This window comes from Schistocerca nitens, chromosome 1 (genome assembly GCF_023898315.1).
Source record: "Schistocerca nitens isolate TAMUIC-IGC-003100 chromosome 1, iqSchNite1.1, whole genome shotgun sequence".
Lineage (NCBI taxonomy): Eukaryota > Metazoa > Arthropoda > Insecta > Orthoptera > Acrididae > Schistocerca > Schistocerca nitens.
The window spans coordinates 952680755-952705128 of NC_064614.1; the positions used below are offsets into that span (position 1 = coordinate 952680755).

At 39.1% G+C, this 24374-nt stretch overlaps 1 protein-coding gene across 2 annotated transcripts in view; it reads right to left on the reverse strand.

Annotated features, from left to right (window-relative positions):
- Positions 1-23946, reverse strand: part of LOC126194661 (proteoglycan 4-like) — a 75952-nt gene extending 52006 nt beyond the window's left edge. Inside the window, exons 1-6 of one of the 2 annotated variants that reach the window (XM_049932862.1) lie at positions 23757-23946; positions 2232-2367; positions 1975-2149; positions 1695-1857; positions 916-1042; positions 353-533 (exon numbers count right to left, since the gene is read on the reverse strand). In XM_049932862.1, coding sequence (XP_049788819.1) covers positions 353-533; positions 916-1042; positions 1695-1857; positions 1975-2149; positions 2232-2367; positions 23757-23763 — 789 coding nt within the window. In that variant the 5' untranslated portion in view covers positions 23764-23946. The remainder of the gene's footprint in view (positions 1-352; positions 534-915; positions 1043-1694; positions 1858-1974; positions 2150-2231; positions 2368-23756) is intronic. The other variant, XM_049932869.1, reaches the window with a different exon arrangement.
- Between the last annotated feature and the right edge of the window lie 428 nt (positions 23947-24374).

The window sequence follows — 24374 nt, forward strand, 5'->3', positions numbered from 1 at the left end:
ACTGTTTTTACTAAAAAAACTTTGCTCTTTTGTTTTAATACTGATTTCAACTTTATCACAAACTACAGATTTTATCTGCCAACATCTAACTCAGCAACAACATAGAAACTTTTTTTATGCTCTGCTCCTAAAATGCTCTCCTCACACTGCACTTACCTTGTTTTCTTCCACATTAAGCTTGAAAATGAAACAACAAAACTTACTAAGAAAATCTTTTGTTAATGTACAACATTCAGCAGTGATTTACAACTGGAGATTAATAGCAATTCTCACAAGGCAATAAGTAGCAAAATGTTTCCACAACAGAATTTAACACAGAACTGAATGAAAGCTTACAAAAAAAATGACTCACCATGTCCGTACTCAGGCCAGAATGCACCCGACTACAAAATATGTCCCACCATAACTGAAGAAGTGGCTGCAAGTGTTCGGAATTGGGCGGAGCTTTTACTCTCTTTGTCTCAGAGTCGAAGTACTGCATCCAGGGTTTGCATGTACCAATGAAATGAACTATTTTAACTTTGTCACCATACCTAAAAACAATTATTTAGTAATATGCATCTCATTACCAATTTCATTTCAATTTCAGTTCTAAAGAGCACATTGAAGATATTGAAATAAAACATCAAGTAATACTAGAAGACATAGCAAACAAATGTTTAAACCATGATGTAGAAATGGCATTCGAATAACTCATCCCACACAGTGTAATGAAATGAATTACATCATAGCTTTATTTTAAGAAAAATCATTTTGTCACAAACAGATTCCTTTCTGTTTGAAAGTGCCATTATTTATGAAGAGCCTAAACAACAGCAAAGAGAAATAAATATTGAACAAAACAAAATTATTTGAAGCTATTCAAAATAAGAAATATTTATGAATTTATTATAAAGTAAATCTTGAAAAACTTACTGTTTCAGAGCTGGGAGGTAAGAATAAAATGCTGAAGAAACCATATTGTAAATGAAAGGCAAATGGCGACTAATGTCTTTTGTTGACCAATCAGAAAAGTATGAATTGAGAAGTCCTTGGTCCCCACCTGTTTCAAATTAACAATCTTTTAACTCTAGTACAATAATGATTAAGAAATCAATTACATCTAACACTAAGAGAAACATATACTGATAAAAATACAATTTTTCCCCTAGGATAAGAGAAACTGATCCCCTTAACATTATCATCATGATAAAAGAATCATTTGCTTTCCTCAAGCTATTTGTCGCAATCAAGTACATTTATTATGCACAATATGCACAACATACTCCTGGCTTCCCTCTTTACAGCATAGTAGCATTTTGCATAAATTTATATTAAAAAAAAAAAAAGCCAAGTCTGGAAACTTGTCTTAGAAAGGAATAGGACAGATAATGAAAGATTAGGTCTATTTTAAAATAGAAATTTTATAAATGAGGTTTTACAAACATAGGAGTAACATAATATTTTTGTCAGAAATCAATGATAATATTGCAAATTAGAAAACAATAAGAAAGAAGAGACATGACTAAGATGACTATGGATTCTGAAACAACAGAAGACCAGAGACCTCATTGAAAGCATCAAGGAAGCAGAATAAATCAGGGAAATTTTTCTTTTCTACTGACTTTCCATTAAATATAAACAAGTTAAGAGACATATCAAAATTGCAACACATTTTTGCCAAATTCGACAATGAGAATGTAAGGATGACTTACCATCAAAACTTCCATGTGTCACAGCAAACTGGACGAGTGATTGGTACGTTTCCTCTGAAGGCTTGAACACAAACACACCAGAGTTAAAGCAATCAGGCCACCCTGCATCTGGGGCCGCAGAGAATTCTTCTCTCTCAAATAGCTCATCACAGTTCTTTAGAACCTGTCATAAAAAAATAATTACTAAAACATAATTATAGAAACTATCAGATGCCTTTGCACAAAAGCAAATGGGCATATCTTCATACATACATAAAAATTTCTACAGGGCACTGCTCACCAGAGTATCGGCATCCAAGAATACAGCTTTTGAAAACTCTGTTAAACGCCAACAATGCAGCTTGGTGAATGTAATGCCAAGATCTGGTCTTGCCAACAAAGCCAAATTGGCTTTGTCCTGAGAATCCAAAACATTTACTTCTTTCACATTGTTGAACACAGTTGACAACTGAGCCCTGGGAACACATTTATAGCGCATAACACAATAGCAAATGTTTAAGGACTGATTGGCTGTAATATTTCAAATAGTCTAATTACCTCATCGGTTTTGTAACACCATGTGTGACAAGGACTGTCAGTTGATGAATTGTGCCAACATTCTGGAGAGAATGTCCCAAAACAAGTGCTCCCAAGGCATACGAGTCATTTGTGGCTAATGTTACCCAGGATGTTGCTAAAAAGGAACAAATAACACTTTTAATGACATCACAAATATAATATAGAACATTCATTATGAAATGGGGATTGTTAATAATGTTGTGTGATTTATGGTAAGTACTGACAACACTTTCACAGGATGAAGTATTTATGTATTCATTGTAGAGCAGGAACCATTCGGTAAATTTTAATAGTCATAATGCAAATACTCCTTTCACAGTAGCCATACATTCTTCAATTAAATGCATGAAGTACCAATTTTAAGCAATGGAAAGGGACATGCAAGTTATGACCTTCTACTATTCCCACTTTATCTCAAATCACTCAGAAACAGGAAAAATACACAAGGCTAGCTCAGAATATTCAACAGTAGTGATTCATATTCCTGAGTGCATGTCTTTAACAAATGTCTTATGAAATAGCATTGTTTCAGTGCATATAAGTTTTGCACAGATGAACTAGAAACAACAGCTCTGACATTAAGAAAGTCAATGTAAATCCTTGATCTAAAACCCCAAGGCACTGCAACACACACACGGCTTATGAAATTTTACGTAACTTTTATTTCATTTGCCTTGCTTTACTGATACTTTCTTAACCTCCCCCTCACCTCCCTACTTTTTTTAAACTTCTAAATCTTCTACAGTTACATTTCTGTGTCTTTGATGCAAACTGCCTGTCTTTATGCCATTTTGAAATCTTATCCAGATTTGACTGAATATTTGTGTAAGTTTTTTTCAGACACTATTTCATTAAACCTAACTGCATCATCTACAAAAAGTCAGATGTCACCTGTGCTAATGCCCTTTCCGGGGCACACCTGAAGTTACTTCTACATCTGCTGGTGACTCTCCGTCTGAGACAAGATGTTGCATCCTGCCTACCAAGAAATCCTCAATTCAGTAATAAATTTCATTTGTTAACCCATATGATTGTACACTCATTAATAGGCACTGGTGTAGTACTGAGTCAGATGCTTTTTGGGAGTCAAATGCTGCATCTATCTGTCATGATCCATGGCATTCAGAATGGCATGTAAGAAAAGTGTGAGATGACTTTCTTATGACCAATTTTTTGAACCTGTAATATGGGTCTAATAATCTGCATCATAGGGGTGTCTATGATACTGGACCATAGATTAGTGGATCACTTCTGCTACTATTCTTGCAGATAGGTGTGAGCTATATTTTCTTCCAACTGCTAGTCACAGATTTTGGTCTAGGGATGTATCATATACTGTAGCAGAAAATACGTATCTTTGCAGTGAGGTAAGAATTAAGATGCGGTGGAACTCTTGGATTTTACTTCATTAAGGAACATTAGAAAATTTTCAGCACTACTGCTGTTGCTTTACTACTGTCAATTTCTGTGCCATCCACAAGTGTCAGACCACTCATTTTTGTGCCACAGACAGCCTTTACATATCACAAGAATGGTATTTTGTGAGAGGTTTTTCAATATAATTCTGCTAAGGTAATCACCAAAGACTTCATGCTTAGTCATTCTGAGGCCACATGTGTTTCACTAACATCCGTCCATCTATAGGACTATGATTTGCTTTAGATCTATTTTGCAGTAGCTGCTGTTTCTTCATGTATACCATGGAGGTTAAATACCATCAGAAACTGTTTCACTACGTATGTATCTATCCAGTGCTTGATAATCATTCTTCTGAAGTTTGGTCACATTTCCTCCACATGCTCATGACCAGCAGTGAAGGTTTCAAGTTCTTCCTTGAGATCTGACACAGCTGCATAGTTTACAGAACATATAGATCTTTCTACTTGTATTAATTGCTCTTTGCACTGTGGCAATAATTACTGCTACAACAGATTCATAGTCGCTGATACCAGTTTCAACATAGGCATTCTCAAAGAAGCTAAGTTTATTTGTTGCCTCTACATCAAATATATTTCCATTACGATTGAATTACGAAGTATCATTGCTATGTAACTTTCATAGAAGGCATTTAGTACTATCTCACAGGATATCTTGTGCCATGCTAACCACATGTAAAACTGTAATTGTCCCAACAAATTGTTGAATCACTGAAGTCTCCTCCAGTGATGATAATGTGAGTGGGGAGCATACATGTCAGTGAACTGAGATTTTCATTTAAGTTTTCAGTTACATCTGGGGGTGAATCAGATGGTTGGTAGAAAGACTCAATGGTAGTTTTATGCCCACCCTTGATACTGAGCCTTGCCCAAACAGCCTTCCATGGTGATTCATTTTGTATCTTAGTAGAGGTGATTCCTTGTTATGTTGACAAATTCACCACCTCCATTTCCTACTAGCCTATCCTTTCAATCTCCACCTGGGTTTACTCCAGAATTTCACTGCTGTTGATTTCAGGTTTTAGACAGCTTTTTCTGCCTAGCACTGTGTTAGTCCCTTTTGCTACAGATTAATTTCTAAATATGATAAACCACAACAACAGAAATTGCTGTTGCACTCAATAGATTGTTGTTTGGGTTGTTGGGGAATGTGGGAGGGATTCTAATATAAACACTGTTGCTGCACCACACCCCGAATATACCATTTTATGATATTTCCTTAACAGATACAAGCTTAAGAGGGAAAGAATCTGATGAAAACAATAAGACCACATCTCAAGAATAGTATCAGAGACATTTCTGAATGATGTCAGCTTTGATCTTCCTTCTGTGTGTATTAATACTGTTTACAACTAAAATGGGATAGATTGTTAGGACGCAGAGGCATTTTTTTTTTTAAGGGCAATCATTTACATCATCCCCAATTACAGTGAAGAAAACTTTCTTTATTCTTTTAGCAATACTCTTTGCCCTTCTCAGTTTAGCTGGAGGAGCATCCTCTTGGCAGTGTGGTGTGATGGATGCCTCGCATGTTGTATGCCATTTTGCTGCATGGAATCAGAACAAACAAAATTACTTTGTTGATTACATCTCATTTTCTCCCAGGCATTTACAACAGCATAGAGCTTTGTGTCACAGATTGTTAATTTACCCGGGAATTGAATCCTACAGTCGTTTCTTGGAGGAACTTGCTAGGCAGCAGACAGTCTGCCCCTGCTTATACCCATCAGTGTAAATAACTACCTTGTTAACATTTGATACTTGTCTAATAATTCATATAAGGTGTGTCTGAAAGTGGTATACATGCTATTTTGTAGTTTATCAAATTACAAAGAGCCTGAGCCTCACTGCAAATCAGAGAGGATATTTACTGTGTTAAAACATTCAGATTCACCACACCAAGCTCTGCAAGTTACTCCTATTGGTCTTCTACAATTCATATACACATGTTCTGCTGTTGGCTGGATAAGAATATTAAATGCTGGACACAGAGAGTGAATGAACCTTATATGCATGTCACAACATGAATTATTACCAGATCGTTGAAGGTTGTTCCCCAGCCTCAGCACTGATGCTGGGTATGTGGCTCGCTTTCAAGGTTATTGTCACTGGTTTAACACCCTCATTGTTATGCATAACTATATACAGAACGGCCAGGATTCAGCTGCACCTTAACAAATGCGCTGTAAAATGCTCTGAACCTAAAATACGACCATGAAAGATTTTCAAGAGTGTAGAATAGTAAATACAGAAATCACACTGAGGATAACTGACATTCCCACGAGTTCCCTATGAACTGATAAGCACTCAACCGCAATAACTTACTGAAGTGGTGTTGTACTACCCAGGTTACAAGAGGCAAATCATTCTTCTTCTCTCCTAAAATTACGGTATTGTCCCTCAAACCAGATTTTGTTGAAAAGCACAAGGAGGCAGTTGTTCTAATCAGTATTCAACTGCCACAACATGTGTAAATACACATGCTTTAACATCTCCATACTAAAGGGGCAGTTGTACTCTTCAACGTTACTGGAGTCAATGTCCAATGGATATTCCTAGTCTACACTGGAACTGACATCTTTATTGCCACTGGATATTATTTGTTGAAAGTATTTCACCATTAACTGTCCTTTATAGAAATGCATTGAATATGTTACCTTTACAGATGACGTGAAACAGTTAATGGATTTTAAGAATTCTTGTGATGACAGCTTTTTGCTCTTTCAGATACACCAGGCTTTTATCTAAGCACTGCAAAGGACTAAGATCATTAGCAAAGACTGCGGTGGAATTTTCACATTACCACCTGCCTTTCCCCCAGGTCTACACGACACTCCTTGCTCCACCATGGAACTTAATATCTGCCAGGTTTAACACATGACATCAGGAGGAAGATAACATCAGATAGCATAGGAGAACAAAGTGATAGGTCAGTGACTGAGGATGATCTGTTTACAGTATTGAAGAATTCTGCTTTTTCCATATTCAGGAGCCAGACATATTTCTAGAAGAGGAACATCTCCAGTACCCAACTTGTGGGGCTAGTGTATGTAGAGCCCAACTGCATGTAATTAATGATGAAACCTCCAGAGGAGAAAGAGACAGAGGACTCTGTGGATAAGATCTGTTGTTGTTGTTGTTGTTGTTGTTGTTGTTGTGGTCTTCAGTCCTGAGACTGGTTTGATGCAGCTCTCCATGCTACTCTATCCTGTGCAAGCTTCTTCATCTCCCAGTACCTACTGCAACCTACATCCTTCTGAATCTGCTTAGTGTATTCATCTCTTGGTCTCCCTCTACGATTTTTACCCTCCACGCTGCCCTCCAATGCTAAATTTGTGATCCCTTGATGCCTCAAAACATGTCCTACCAAACGATCCCTTCTTCTAGTCAAGTTGTGCCACAAACTTCTCTTCTCCCCAATCCTATTCAATACCTCCTCATTAGTTACGTGATCTACCCACCTTATCTTCAGCATTCTTCTGTAGCACCACATTTCGAAAGCTTCTATTCTCTTCTTGTCCAAACTATTTATCGTCCATGTTTCACTTCCATACATGGCTACACTCCATACAAATACTTTCAGAAACGACTTCCTGACACTTAAATAATTTCTCTTCTTCAGAAACGCTTTCCTTGCCATTGCCATTCTACATTTTATATCCTCTCTACTTCGACCATCATCAGTTATTTTGCTCCCCAAATAGCAAAACTCCTTTACTACTTTAAGTGTCTCATTTCCTAATCTAATCCCCTCAGCATCACCCGATTTAATTTGACTACATTCCATTATCCTCGTTTTGCTTTTGTTGATGTTCATCTTATATCCTCCTTTCAAGACACTGTCCATTCCGTTCAACTGCTCTTCCAAGTCCTTTGCTGTCTCTGACAGAATTACAATGTCATCGGCGAACCTCAACGTTTCAATTTCTTCTCCATGGACTTTAATACCTACTCCAAATTGTTCTTTTGTTTCCTTTACTGCTTGCTCAATATACAGATTGAATAACATCGGGGAGAGGCTACAACCCTGTCTCACTCCCTTCCCAACCACTGCTTCCCTTTCATGTCCCTCGACTCTTATAACTGCCATCTGGTTACTGTATAAATTGTAAATAGCCTTTCGCTCCCTGTATTTTACCCCTGCCACCTTCAGAATTTGAAAGAGAGTATTCCAGTTAACGTTGTCAAAAGCTTTCTCTAAGTCTACAAATGCTAGAAACGTAGGTTTGCCTTTTCTTAATCTTTCTTCTAAGATAAGTCGTAAGGTTAGTATTGCCTCACGTGTTCCAACATTTCTACGGAATCCAAACTGATCTTCCCCGAGGTCCGCTTCTACCAGTTTTTCCATTCGTCTGTAAAGAATTCGCGTTAGTATTTTACAGCCGTGACTTATTAAACTGATAGTTCGGTAATTTTCACATCTGTCAACACCTGCTTTCTTTGGTATTGGAATTATTATATTCTTCTTGAAGTCTGAGGGTATTTCGCCTGTCTCGTATATCTTGCTCACCAGATGGTAGAGTTTTGTCATGACTGGCTCTCCCAAGGCCATCAGTAGTTCTAATGGAATGTTGTCTACTCCCGGGGCCTTGTTTCGACTCAGGTCTTTCAGTGCTCTGTCAAACTCTTCACGCAGTATCTTATCTCCCATTTCATCTTCATCTACATCCTTTTCCATTTCCATAATACTGTCCTCAAGTACATCGCCCTTGTATAAACCCTCTATATACTCCTTCCACCTTTCTGCCTTCCCTTCTTTGCTTAGAACTGGGTTGCCATCTGAGCTCTTGATATTCATACAAGTGGTTTTCTTCTCTCCAAAGGTCTCTTTTAATTTTCCTGTAGGCAGTATCTATCTTACCCCTAGTGAGACAAGCGTCTACATCCTTACATTTGTCCTCTAGCCATCCCTGCTTAGCCATTTTGCACTTTCTGTCGATCTCATTTTTGAGACGTTTGTATTCCCTTTTGCCTGCTTCATTTACTGCATTTTTATATTTTCTCCTTTCATCAATTAAATTCAATATTTCTTCTGTTACCCAAGGATTTCTATTAGCCCTCTTCTTTTTACCTACTTGATCCTCTGCTGCCTTCACCGCTTCATCCCTCAGAGCTACCCATTCTTCTTCTGCTGTATTTCTTTCCCCCATTCCTGTCAATTGTTCCCTTATGCTCTCCCTGAAACTCTCTACAACCTCTGGTTCTTTCAGTTTATCCAGGTCCCATCTCATTAAATTCCCACCTTTTTGCAGTTTCTTCAGTTTTAATCTGCAGTTCATAACCAATAGATTGTGGTCAGAATCCACATCTGCCCCTGGAAATGTCTTACAATTTAAAACCTGGTTCCTAAATCTCTGTCTTACCATTATATAATCTATCTGATACCTATTAGTATCTCCAGGATTCTTCCAGGTATACAACCTTCTTTTATGATTCTTGAACCAAGTGTTAGCTATGATTAAGTTATGCTCTGTGCAAAATTCTACAAGGCGGCTTCCTCTTTCATTTCTTCCCCCCAATCCATATTCACCTACTATGTTTCCTTCTCTCCCTTTTCCTACTGACGAATTCCAGTCACCCATGACTATTAAATTTTCGTCTCCCTTCACTACCTGAATAATTTCTATTATTTCATCATACATTTCATCAATTTCTTCATCATCTGCAGAGCTAGTTGGCATATAAACTTTTACTACTGTAGTAGGCATGGGCTTTGTGTCTATCTTGGCCACAATAATGCGTTCACTACGCTGTTTGTAGTAGCTAACCCGCACTCCTATTTTTTTTATTCATTATTAAACCTACTCCTGCATTACCCCTATTTGATTTTGTATTTATAACCCGGTAATCACCTGACCAAAAGTCTTGTTCCTCCTGCCACCGAACTTCACTAATTCCCACTATATCCAACTTTAACCTATCCATTTCCCTTTTTAAATTTTCTAATCTACCTGCCCAATTAAGGGATCTGACATTCCACGCTCCGATCCGTAGAATGCCAGTTTTCTTTCTCCTGATAACGACGTCCTCTTGAGTAGTCCCCGCCCGGAGATCCGAATGGGGGGACTATTTTACCTCCGGAATATTTTACCCATCATTTACGCCATCATCATTTGATCATACAATAAAGCTGCATGTCCTCGGGAAAAATTACGGCTGTAGTTTCCCCTTGCTTTCAGCCATTCGCAGTACCAGCACAGCAAGGCCGTTTTGGTTAATGTTACAAGGCCAGATCAGTCAATCATCCAGACTGTTGCCCCCGCAATTACTGAAAAGGCTGCTGCCCCTGTTCAGGAACCACATGTTTGTCTGGCCTCTCACCAGATACCCCTCCGTTGTAGTTGCACCTACGATACGGCCATCTGTATCGCTGAGGCACGCAAGCCTCCCCACCAACGGCAAGGTCCATGGTTCATGGGGGAAGGGATAAGATCTATAAGGCAATATGTTCATAAGGTGGGAGGTACAGGGACCCAACAGTTATTCTTAATAATGTGTAAACTGAAAGAGATACTGCTTGAAGGTGGATTGTGAGAATAATGCAGAATGGCATGTACCATGTATGAATACTGTCACTCCATTCTTAAATCTCTCATGTGTATCGTCCTTCCTGTGAGCGGTATTAGCCTTCAAACAAAGAGGTGGCTGAAGATTTGAAAACCCTCGTATGCGTAGCCATAAAGACTTATCCTGTGTTACAAAGTTTTACTTCCTCTCCATGAGTATGTAAAGCCACTCAAACTCCACCGGAGATAGAAACCATTCATCGGAAGGGGTCTTTTTTCCTTTTTTTTGGTGACATGTTGGGCAGTGAGTGATGAAAAATGAATGGATAGTCATTTCATCTGTGTGTATATATATATTTCCAGTTTCATTTCAGAATAATCTTCATTAGTACTGACCTCCATCTATATGATGTTTGCATGTCCAGTTTCTTTGAGTTTTACCAGTTTTTCAGCATGGATTTTGCTTGGTTGTTACTGTGAAGCAAGTACTTTCCACAATTTGCTAGTGACCTCTGCTGGAACTGGTTTAGAAACAGCTGTAAACTTAGTAGTTAGAGCATTGTTACACCTACCTTTACATACACGTATTTGCGCAAATGCCTACTGCTTTTTGTATCAGTACTGACTTTTACTACAACTGACTCACCAACAGCTCAGGAGCCCCAGGTTCACTACAGCTGTACGAAAGTATCACTGGTTGAGTACTAGGGAGAATATATCAGCAGACAGTCAAGAGTTAGACTAAGCACAGAAAGGCTTAGGGACTTACTTGCCAATTGTGCTCACAAAAGAGTTGTAAGCACTGGGGGAAGGCTATCAAGTACGGGGTCCCACAGGGTTCAGTCTTAGGTCCTTTACTGTTCTTGATATACATTAATGACTTACCATTCCACATTGATGAAGATGCAAAGTTAGTTCTTTTTGCTGATGATAAAAGTATAGTAATAACATCCAAAAACCAAGAACTAAGTGATGTAATTGTAAATGATGTTTTTCACAAAATTATTCAGTGGTTCTCAGCAAACGGACTCTCTTTAAATTTTGATAAAACACAGTATATACAGTTCCGTACAGTAAATGGCACAACTCCAGTAATAAATATAGACTTTGAACAGAAGTCTGTAGCTAAGGTAGAATTTTCAAAATTTTTAGGTGTGTCCATTGATGAGAGGTTAAACTGGAAGCAACACATTGAGGGTCTGCTGAAATGTCTGAGTTCAGCTACATATGCTATTAGGGTTATTGCAAATATTGGTGCTAAGAATCTCAGTAAATTAGCTTACTATGCCTACTTTCATTCACTGCTTTTGTATGGCATCATATTCTGGGGTAATTCATCGTTGAGTAGAAAAATATTCATTGCTCAAAAACATGTTATCAGAATAATTGCTGGAGCCCACCCACGGTCATCCTGCAGACATCTATTTAAGGATCTAGGGATCCTCACAGTAACCTCACAGTATATATATTCACTTATGAAATTTGTTGTTAATAATCCAGCCCAGTTCAAAAGTAATAGCAGTGTGCATAGCTGTAACACCAGGAGAAAGGATGATCTTCATTATGCAGGGTTCAATCTGACTTTGGCACAGAAAGGGGTAAATTATGCAGCCACAAAAGTCTTTGGTCACCTACCAAACAGCATCAAAAACCTGACAGATAGCCAACTAACATTTAAAAGTAAGTTAAACGAATTTCTAGATGACAACTCCTTCTACTCATTGGCTGAATTTTTAGATATAAATTAAGGGCGGGGAAAAAAAAAAAAACACCAACAACCCAACTTAAACATTAGTGTCATGCAATATTTTGTGTAATGTAATATCTTGTACAGACATCTTTTATTAACCGACACGTTCCACATCATTACGAAGTATCGTATTCATGATCTATGGAACAAGTATTAATCTAATCTAATCTAATCTGATCTGATGGAGGCATTGGAAATAACTGGCAGAGTATGGATCCTGCTTTGGTCCGACTTGCTGTTTCTGGCAATTAATTGAGCAAGTTGAGCAATTAAACTATTACCAAAAGCATTCAGTTGCAAGATGGAGTTTTAGGGATGTGGCAATGACTTGTGTGTAAACAGCCCTCTTCCCATGTACCGGGTCCAAGCTTTTCATTAACACATTCCACAAAACACAGCAATCAAGGCTAGTCATACCATTCAAATAATGAAATAATCATGTTATCAAGCAGATTATTCTCAGATGTGTCACTGATGTGACCTCAGTTACACAGGGTGGGTCAAAAAGGACTCGCCAACTTTGGAATGATACAGAAATTTATTGTGATAACTAACAGAATCGGCAGATGTGTCATTTTGTGGGAAACTTCCTCGAGTTTCATATAAAAGTGTCAAGTGTAATTTTGGTTTGATGCAACTACCATTTGTAGTGCGGCAAACATCCCACTGGTATTCTTTCCACACTCATTGCAGCATACCTGCCATAACTTGTGCAACAGCAGCATAGATTCAATTTTTCAGACTGGTTGAATTGTTTGGTAGGGGAGGAACATACACACAGTCTTTAATGACATCCCAGAGAAATAAATCTAGTGTGTCAAGTCCGGACAGCGAGGTGGTCATGCAATTGCCCCTTCGTGGTCAGTCCACTGAACTGGGAAGAAATTATCAAGGAAACCTCAAACTTCCATGAGGAAATGAGGTGGTGGACATGCTTGCTAGTACTGAACCATCCCATCTCTGTCATCTTCACTGATTTGTGGAACTAAAAAGTTTGAGCAAATCCAGATATACAATACCAATGATGCTTTTCCCCATGAAGAAGAGGAAGTCATACACTTTCAATTTGCTAATGGCACAAAACACATTAAGTTTAGAGTTGTCACAAATATGTTCCATGCTTGCAGGTGAATTTTCTCTGCCCCGCAGTCTGCAGTTGTGGGTGTTCACCAAGTCACTAATATGTTGGCTCACTGCTAAAGATTATTGTGTTTGGATTCGTTTCGTCATCCTCTATCCGATGCAAAATTTCGATACAGAATTCCCCACAAGCAATGTTATCTGCATCACTAATGTGCTGTGCTGTTGTAAACTTGTATGGTTTCAGACAGACGTCTATGCAGTACTCACCAAACAGTCTTTTGTGTAATGTCAGTCTCACAAGAGACACAGCACACTGATTTTTGTGGACTGCAACAAAACTCTTCCCAACCTGTTCGACATAATCAACAACACACAGGCAACCTGGTGATTTATCACATCGCACTGAACAACCTGTCTCAAAGTTCTTGTCCTGAGAGTAAATAGTAGGCATATCTGGTGTGAAATTTACACTAAACAGTTGTCGCACAGTTCATTTCACGACAACAAAACACACAGCGAACACTTTCTGCACCAGGGAAAGTAACCATTTTAACTGGCCACTATGGCCAGTTAAATGGGGTACTGATGCACTATGTGAATCAAACATGAGGTTGATTGTTATGAAATGACAGATCTGCCAAGTCAGTAAGTTATCTCAATAAAATTCTATATCATACCGAATTTGTAAAGTCCTTTTTGACTCACCACATATAGTTCACATTACACTAACTATTATTGCACCTGCAACTAAACAACCATGACCTTTACCAAGATCTTCCTCTAACAAGCCTGAATCATAGGCAATCATGCTGTGCATTACATTTGCCTTGAAAATACTTTGTAATCACCACCTAAAAGAATCAAGGAGGACACAATGCCAAAAAGTTTAAAATGGGGTAGTCTACAAAGGCATTTATTTACTCTAAAATGCCACTTTCAAATTGTAAAGAACAAATGCATAGAACTGCTACCATTTTATAGACATTGGATGTAGTGACAATTCCATTCATTCATTATGTTCCGTACATGCCATCAAGAAGGAGAACATTCAGGGATACGGAACAAGTTAAAAAAGGGCAGGGGAGGGGCAGTGGGAGGGGGGGAGTGGGCAGGGGGAGCAACAGATATACCTAGAGATCCATTTATTTTTACATGAGCTTACTCTTGGCAAAGGAACTTGTACCCTACCAGCACGAGGAATACCAGACATACATAACTGCACAAGTTGTGAGGAGTTTTATTGTGCTTACAATGTATACAATGAGGAACGATACAACACTAATCTTCAGTTCACTTGTCCTCTCTCTATGTTTTACATATATGACAGTTCCTGCACTTATGCTCACCTCTGTGCTCCATTACAGCAGAGGCATGCAGAACTTACCCTTTGTACTGTAGAGTGAAGAGATCATTCTGGATAGTACTAATTGCTCACTCAAACAAGAGTTACAGTGCAGTGGCTTCGATAAAATTGGAAAGGCTTCACTCAATGCTAAAAGATTTTTCAACGCAGTTAATCTAGACAACCATAGTTAGTTAATGACAGTGTTCTACATGTCTATGTACTCTTCAGCAAAAGCAGACATCACCACAAAGCTACAGATCACAAAAATGTCATAAGTAATTAAATTTTAAATAATATGAATTTATTGATATGTTCAATGACAATATTCTCTACACACTGTATTGAAAGCTAAGGTAGGTAGCAATCAGAAACAAGTGAATATCGATCCATAGTCCTAATCTTTCTACCAAGTTACATCAAACCAGCTACACTTGTCAGTCATTGTGCTATAAATCCTTTTTGAGTAAACAATTAACATAGTTGCTCAGATATTGATTTCTATCTTTGATAGTGATAAAGGAGGATCACCATTGTTGCCAACATCATTGTCAGAAAACTACAAAAATTGTTAACCTTAATTGTTTCCAGAATTTTTTTTACTTCCTTCTCATCTAAAATGAATGTAAACATATTTCTCCATAATAACATGCACTGCCTTTAAAGTAATGAAAGGTTCAATTCTTGTGTTTCAAACTCATTATCTTCATATTATGGCAGTCAGTGCTGATGTTTTATGTTGTCTCTCTCTTTCCATCTGGACTGGGAATTTGTGGTGAAAATGGGTATGTACTTAGGGGCTTTCACATTCCATCATGCACACAAATTACAATATCACTTACGATTTGATATCACTGCTGGACAGACGTATTGGTCTTTTACTAATTGGCTTATGACCTATTTTTTTCTTTGTTTTTATCTTTCCTTCAAGTTTCTCCTTTGGTGAATATAGGTGCAGGTGGTGGAATACTACTCTTCAAAGATTTTTTCTGTAATACTGCTATGTATTGATTTATGGATTTTGCAACAAGTGACATTTTTGTTTGTGCTGGAAAGTTCTGTCTTTCACCATTACCTTCAACACTGATGAAGATGTTGTAAATATTGGTAGCCATTACCACCTATACCTTTTTTGCTACATTCAAATACATCTGTTCTATTACATTAAACTACCTCAATATTTTTCTGCTCTGCTTCAGGCAATGAATGCAAACTAGTGTCAAAGAGAATTGCGGACCAGCTTCATATGTAGCCTTGCTGTAGTAACCCAAAGTTGGTCGCCCTACACAGGCCACAGCAAAATGACGAAACTTGTGATAGTTCTACTTTTAGCATTTCACCATTTTTGGAATAAATGTCGACACTTGCCAATTAATCAAACTATAGTGAACTCTTGCGGAAGTGCAAAACCGCTGCCTGTTGTAATTTTTTTACCATTCTGGATGCCCTCTTTCTCCTACTACTGTAATATCTGTAATGTTTCTGAACAATCATTAATCTAACGGTGGTGGTGTGCATATCATTTTATTGGAATATTCCACTAAAATATTACTTTTCATCAGTTCGCTGATTTGACTGCAAGTAAATATCTCCAAGAGAATAGTTCCATTACACAAATGCTTTGTGGACTTTAAAACTCCCACTAGCTCTTCTACACCCATTATATATGAGAGACGTATACTTCCTGAACAGCATTCTTCTTGATAAAATGGGTCTTGAATACTCTCTCATGGTCAACCCAAATCACTGGAAGTATTTGCAGACGGATCATGAATTTCCTACAGGTAACCAGTAAAATAAATATCAACTTAGATAATATTGTATGAACCTAATACCATTCTGTAGGCCAGTCAACGAAAGTAAACAAAGGTTGACAGAGAAAAAAAAAATCATGTGGTCGCAATTTTTTGTATATTAGTGGGGGAGGGTGGGGGGGAGGGAGTGTCTTTAACAACAAGCTAAAACTCCTAGTCAGTGGGGTGTGTGCATGGGGTGGAGCAGGGATCTCTGGGAATCCCTTTTTTATGTTTTTCTTGGAAATCTTTATGACTGTGGCTTCCAATGAAAATGTTTCTCAGTGCAAACCTAAAATACATTAAATTTTACACAAAAAAGATTATTCATATTTTGTCTAGGACTAAGTTTCCACGTTACAAAGGATGGAAAACAAATGGGTCAAGAGCTATTATTTAATGTTTGTGCCACTTCTAAGTTCACTGAAACTTATTTTGAGATAATCTCTATCCCAGGTGGGGGAGGGGTGCATGTGGAGTGTAGACGGGTGACTGAAGGCAAGTTGCCAGATTCAGACACTCCCCTCCTTCGCAGGGCTGTAACTGAAGAGCAAGCAAATGAGTCCCCCTCTCTCTAACCCACTACATTATGAAAAGCAACTACATGGTATCTCAACAATATTATGAAAAGGATAGCCATAAGTCCAACCCCTCGTCCAAGTCGTGGGAGATGGGCAACGGCACAAAGTAGGGGACTGCCTATAGGGGCGATGTACAGCGGGGACTTTGTGTGCCCCAGGACCGCTACGGTAGCTGGGAAGGCCCTATGGGAACCCTGAAACGTGACGGCTAACGGGGCTCTGGTGAAGCTGCGATAGGCCTAGCAAGCCAGTAGTGGATAAATCAACTGCTTTTAAAAAGGGAACATGCCTCGGATCACGGAACGGATTCAAAGGAAACCGACCAAGCAATGGAAAAGGATTACGAGATGGTTTACGACTGGGCGCCTTAAACGTAAGGACTAACTGGGAAGTTAGAAGAAATTGTAGAAATAATGGAAAGGAGGAAATTGGACATCTTGGGACTTGCTGAGACTAGGTGGAGAGGAGTTGGTGAAAAACCAGTAAGTAAAGGATGTAAACTGTACTGGATGGGGAATGAGAGGGGAAGAAATGGAGTGGCAATAGTGGTCAGAGAGGGTCTGCAGGAGGAGGTGGAAGGTATCAATGATCGAATGATGAAAGCCAGAGTACGAGTGAAAGGAAAAAGCATTGAAATCATCCACGCATATGCCCCACAGGTGGGGTGTACAAAAAAGGAGAAGGAGGAATTTGAAGATGACATGCAAAAGCAGCTAAATGGAGGTAATCAGATTATAATAGGGGACCTCAATGCACATGTTGGCACAGACAGGAAAGGATTCAAGGAGATAATGGGACCAGAGGGCTGGGGGAACCGAAATAGAGAAGGAAAATTGTTGCTGGAATTCTGCAAGAGGAATGGGCTGGCGATCGCAAATTCCTGGTACAAGAAGAGAAGTAGCCACAAAATAACTTGGTACAGTGGAGACTGGTCCCAAACTTCAGTAGTAGACTATGTACTAGTGGATAGGCAGATGATGAGCAGCCTCACAGATGTTAAGGTCATTCCATCTGAGGCCTTAGACAGTGACCATCGGCTGTTGGTAGCCACCCTGAGAGAGAAAAAAGATAGGAGGGCAACAGATATACAGGAGAAAAGGTTGAAGACATGGATGCTGAAAGAGGATGAACGGAGGACCCAGTACCAGACACTGATCAGGAAGAAGCTGCCAAAGGAAGATCAGAGAACAGTGGAAGAAGAATGGGGAGATTTTAAGAGGGCTCTAGTTGAGGCAGCTGAGACTGTGTGCAGAAGAACTAGCACAAAGAGAAGAAGTAAGGAAACCCCATGGTGGAACAACATATGTAAAGAGGCAGTACTTCGAAAGAACAAAGCCTTCAGAGAATGGTTCCAGACCCGAACAGAGGAAGCTAGGGTAAAATATAAGGAAAGCAAGAAAGCGGCACAGACCATAGTAAGGGCGGAGAAGAAGTGGATGGAAAAATGGACAAGAATATTAGAAGAGGACAGTGAAGGGAACAAAAAAGTACTTTACACCATGGTAATAAATAAGAGGAATGACAGAAGCGAGTGCCTGAGGATCATGGATAATAATGGAAGAGTTGTGGAGGAAATGCATGAGCTCAAAAAGATTTGGAAGGAGTACTTTGAAGATCTGTTGAATGCCGCCAAGCGGGTAACTAACAGCGATGGAGAGCCTAAGGCAGCAGACGATTATAATAGTGGGGAAATTGATGATCGGAATGAAGTGGAAGAAGCCATAAAGAGGATGAAAGGGGGCAAGGCACCAGGTTGGGACGAAGTAACAGTGGATATGATACGAGCAGCAGAAGAAGTAGGAACCCAGTGGCTATACAGAGTGCTGAGGGTGGTGTTGAAGGAGAACAGAATTCCTGAGGATTGGAAGAAAGGAATTATAGTCCCGATCTTCAAGAAAGGGGATAAAAGGAGATGTGAGAACTACAGAGGAATCACCCTGCTATGCCACTGTGGAAAAATCTATGAAAAGATCCTGGAGAAGAGAATAAGAAGCAGTATTGAAAGTAGACTGCAAGAGGAGCAGTACGGTTTCAGACCGGGAAGATCAACAACGGACCTCATATTTGCGGTAAGGCAACTGCAGGAAAGGCACTATGAGTACGGGAAGGACTTAATCATGGCCTTTTTAGATATTGAGAAGGCGTATGACAGTATCTGTAGGGACAAGCTCTGGGATGTGCTGAACGCAAAAGGGATAGATGAAGAGATAACACGAAAAGTCAGAAAAATGTATGAGGGAAGTGAGAGTTGTGTGAAAGTGGGGAGGGAACGTACTGCATGGTTCAAGCTGGAAAATGGGCTGCGACAGGGAAGTGCACTTTCGCCTTTATTGTTTATTATTGTTATGGATGAAATCCTACAGCAAGTATCAGATGCAACTGGAGATCATAAAATGAAAGCAGTGCTTTTTGCTGATGACCTGATGTTATGGGGAAATTGCGAGAAGGAGGTGCAAGAGCAGTTAGATGTATGGGAGGCAACGGCAGCACAATATGGAATGCATTTCTCTGCAAAGAAAAGTGAAATAATTGTCACAACAAGGAAGAAGAATAGGCCAAATGTGGATATAACTTGTGGCGGGGAAAAACTACAAGTGGTAGAGAACTTCAAGTACCTGGGAAGCATGATTGAAAGTAAGGGGGGAAACGCAATGGAAATAAATGAAAGGTGCAGAAAAGCAGGGCAGTTCTACAAATGCATTAGGGGGCTTATTTGGAGCAAGGAGGTGCCACAGAAATCCAAGGGAATTATATACCGAACCTACTTTGTCCCCATATTGGCATACGGAAGTGAGACATGGGTAACGCACAAAAGCGACAAAAGTAGAATACAGGCTAGTGAAATGAAGTTCCAGAGGAGCAGTTTGAGTGTAACAAGACGAGACAGATTGCGAAATGTGTATGTGAGGGAAAGACTAAAGGAGGAACCAGTACAGGACAGGATAGAAAAATCAAGACTGCAGTGGTATGGACACACGAAGAGAATGGAAGAGGGAAGAATTCCAAAGAGGATGTTTGATCTGCAACTGGAGGGGAAGAGGCCCAGAGGAAGACCAAGAGATAGATGGGTGAAGGGAGTGAAGGAATGTGTGACGAGAAGAGGAGAGAACTGGACGAAGGTGGAAGAGGGGGAATGGTGGAAAGACAGAACACAATGGAGAGGCTTGTGTTCCCGACAGACCCAGCCAGTGGCTGGAAACTGTCCAAGATGATGATGATGATGATGATGATAGCTGAGATGCTGACTCACACATAGGCACAACAAAAATGCGGCCACAAAACGAGCTTTTGGCTAACAAGGCCTTCAGCGGGGTTAAAACACGCATGCACGCACACAAACTGCAGTCTCTGGCTACTGAGGCCACACAGAGCAGCTGCACATGGTGGGAGATGCAGCCAGATGGTGGGGTGCCTATCTGCAACACGTCATCTCCGCTGTATGGTGAGTAGCAACTAACCTTTTCATAACGTTTTTACATTCCACCTTGCAGTTTCCATTGTGATAAATACATGGTATTTCACAAAGTTATACCGATCCTTCCAGAGACTTCCCTATCAGTCGATGACAACAAAGCACATAGATCCCCCTAGGGCACTTTATTTTCCACATAAATCTCTGCACACTATTCTACATTGCTAGAGGGGAAATATATTCTTAGTCATCCTGTACAGCAGTTGCAACATTCTTCTGGGAAAGGCAACTTCCCCACCAGCACTGTTCGCTTTTCAGTTTGCAGACAGGCTACAGCTCCCCCTCATTTTTTGGTCCAGTTCCCTTAAGTAATGTAAGGGGGCTTTATAGACTCACACGTGTAGTTTCATAGGACCAAATTGAGAAGCTAATCTCCAAGGTCATGGAACATGCCAGTACATGAAATTACAACATAAAAGTAATAATAGATAAATTAAAGTGTTTATGAGCCCAATAACGACAAGCCATAAGTTTATGTAAATGCAATCAACAATATAACAATGAAATCTGGTTAATTTTTCAAGGAACTGCTCGACAATAGGAGTGACCCATTAAGAAACTTTTTGCATTAGATTTGAAAGCATGTCTATTACTGCCAAGATTTTTGACTTTTTGTGGTAGCTTATTGAAAATGGATGCAGCAGTATACTTTATGGCTTTCTACACAAGAGTCAATCCAAATGAAGATTGAATTTCTTCTGATATTCTTAACAAGAAATGACAGTAAAGGATATATATATATTGAGAGGCCAAAGTCAGAACACCCAGATAACGAACAGGTGTTGACAAGAGGTTCGCGAACTTACACCACTTATTGCCCGAACTGCCCATTTCTGAGCCCAAAATATCCTTTGAGAATGGGAAGAGTTACCCCCAAAATATAATATCATATGTCATAAGTGAATGGAAATAAGCAAAGTAGACTACTTGGCTGAACAGTGCTTAATCTGTAAGTGTGGTACCAATGATGTACATAATGTTGGTGAGAAATGGATTGGACTGATAAATATGGCATTTTGCTACTGTCTGGCATTGACAGCATACTGGAAAAACATATAGCCTTGTTGCAATCATTTGATGTTTAATTACTGACTGACCAGAAAGTTACTGCATTTCTCTTGCCTTTAATTGTGGTACTTTTACACAGATATATATCTCACATTCAGGAATTTCAGGCTATGTACAGTGGGCTGCACTGAATGGAGCCACCTACCACACATCCACAGCATATGTTGCAGGGAGGCTTGCAAGGATTGATCATGTTAAAATCTAGAACAGCAATCTGCTGTAATGCATTACTTGACTATGTTGAAATATCTGAATTTAAAGAACATTCCGGTGAGCTACTTCTGTCAAGACAGAGCAGGTATAAGCCTCTGGATCTTTTCAAATGCTGGGAGAGCTGAGGCAGAGCTGATGCACTTAACACCACTCATGCTGTAAAAAGTCACTCCTATGCTATGTAATTTTTAATTGAGAGTGTTAAATATTACTTTTAACTTGTTAGATTTTGTCTGAGCTTTTATTACTGTATCTGGCAGTCATAGTTTAAAAATACATATTTAATAATATCATGCTTATTTTCAGGAGCCACTTTCACTTTTACTCAACAAAAATTGAAAGATTTCTGTCTCCTATGTACTGTTAGAAGAACTACAGTCATGTCTGGGACAGTTCAGGGACATCTCAACAGCAAATGCAACAGATACATTAATACAGTTTTGTTTCTCCCTTTCTCTCACCCATACACAGGCAGTGTAACGATCAACTGGGCTATTTTGAGCCACTCACAGGCATTGTGCCAGGCACAGGCATTTCTTGGAGGAACAACATGTTTCACTGGTGCGGATGGTACCTAAAGTGTAGATAAATAGTAATCAAATTGAACATATCTTGTCATACAATATGTTATTTACAAGGTATACCACGCTCTTTCAGGCCTTTTTGTGAAGGCCATGTGAATGGATATTTTGCAAATAAAAAACCTCATATATCTGAAACAACAAAAAATAAAACTGTGGCCCATTCTATTTTATTAGCATTACTGTTACATCTGAAGCATCAGTTATTACCCATATAAAGAAAGATAATTACAGTACATTTGCTTATTCCATTTTCAAGATACACTTATATTGTGACTTATGTTCTGCACACACATCACTAATTCGAAATTTTCATTCTGGTTGTGGATGTTTGGTTTACAATAAATATTTCTTACATATTGCGTGACAAATTACCTAAAAACATTGTAAATATTCAAACTAAAAATGACTGTCACACATGCCTAAAATGTGTGTTTCTACTTTTTAAAACACCAAAAGTTAGAGTCATCATCTTGTCTCTATCTAAGATTATATGCGGGGATTAGAAAGTGTGTTGACTTGTGCAACATCAGCTTCCTTCACATCACACACAAATTATAGCAGCCTGTGTTGTGATCCAGAGAAACGGTGCAATAGATTATGGAAGAGCATTATTAACAATTTCTCCACTGAAGATGTAAACAATGTTCATCCAAGGCTAATAACAACTGTTACATTTGCAAAGAATGTAATGAAATTTTACCTTCTCCTAAAACGAGAGTTGACCCTAGAAGCTGAAACGCTGACAAACAGAAATTCTACAGTTACCATGGAATAAAAAAATAAAAAAACTAGGTACTTTCACATGAGTGACGCCAGTGCCCTTTCAATAACAGAGTGTAGGACACACACTGCTACTTGCGAATAATGTTCTACATTATAGCTATTCAGTAGTCACTACAAATTATACAATACTGGCACCTCAGTTCTTACCACTAAACACCAGGTATTGCCAAAGAACTATGTGAACGACTACCAAACATTATTTGCAAGCCGTAGTTTCATCTGTTCGCCTATAAGATTCAGTCAGTGTTCTCAAGAACACGGATTAGCGTAATTAATTGCCTGATTATTCGGTACATACATGAGATTACTTTCTAACAACTAGATGAGAGAAATGTGACAGGTCGACTTATTCCATCCTCATAATGAAATAATAGTTTTTAAATAACAAAACACCGGACAGTTTGGCCACGCTAAGAAAATAATTCCCAGATTAAGTCCATAAACAAAAATACATTTAAACTAGACTGACAATAAAAAAAAGGTCCCTATGAAGATCCCTATGTCATACAGAATACTGGAGTGAACAGTTTTTTTGCATTTACGCGGTTAAAATAAGTGAGAGGGAGACAAGTAAACAGAATTCTATTTTCTACTATATTTACTTTTTTATAACAGCAATTGATATTTGTAGGTAGAATCAGTAAATCTAACTACTTTGTTCTCCAAGCTCTCTCGTACAGGAAAGCCATCAACGCATCAGCAAGGTCAAAATGAAAATTGACCTCTGCGTTTAAGAATGACCTTCATATGACTTAATTCCACAAACAGGCCGGCAGATGTATACCTGTTTCTCAGCGATGTCCTAGAAATTCTTTTTCGGAATACAGATTTTGGTCTGCAACACTACCCACCAGATAGGAAAGAAATTGGACAGTATAATACAGAACACTCACCACTCATTTTCTGCAGAGCTTTCCTAGTATCTGTGTTGTACTGACGGCAGAATAATCCGTCACAACTCGTTTCAATGTTTCTAACACTTGTACACAGCTGACACTACACTGGCTCACGATGACACTTTACACTCGCACCTCCTACGACTGATTCGTCCAACACATGTGTTGCGAGTAAACTCGAGTCCCTCCACCCCCTTTCCCCACTACTTGTTCCAAGCAGTGTCGCCAACGACTGAAAAATGAACATCCCAAGGGAACGAGCACACTGCAGCTCAGAGCAATTTCGATCCTCTGGCTCCGAGTATCGCCTTCCGAAATGTATATGAGAGCATAAACAGTTTGGTCATAGATACAAACATCAGATTTAGCCTTACATAAACTATGGTTTCATTGCTTACCAATAGTTTATACTTCATTCTGGCAACACACTAATTCGTTCTTTAAGTATGAACTGGTCATGTGTATGTATGTGTGTGTGTGTGTGTGTGTGTGTGTGTGTATCGATGCCAATACTCCACGTCCTCGAATTGAGCGAATGTTGTCTCTAGTAATCTCACTACCAACAGACACAACATTCGAACAATCAACGCCGCATATACTCTTAGGCCCTTCGCA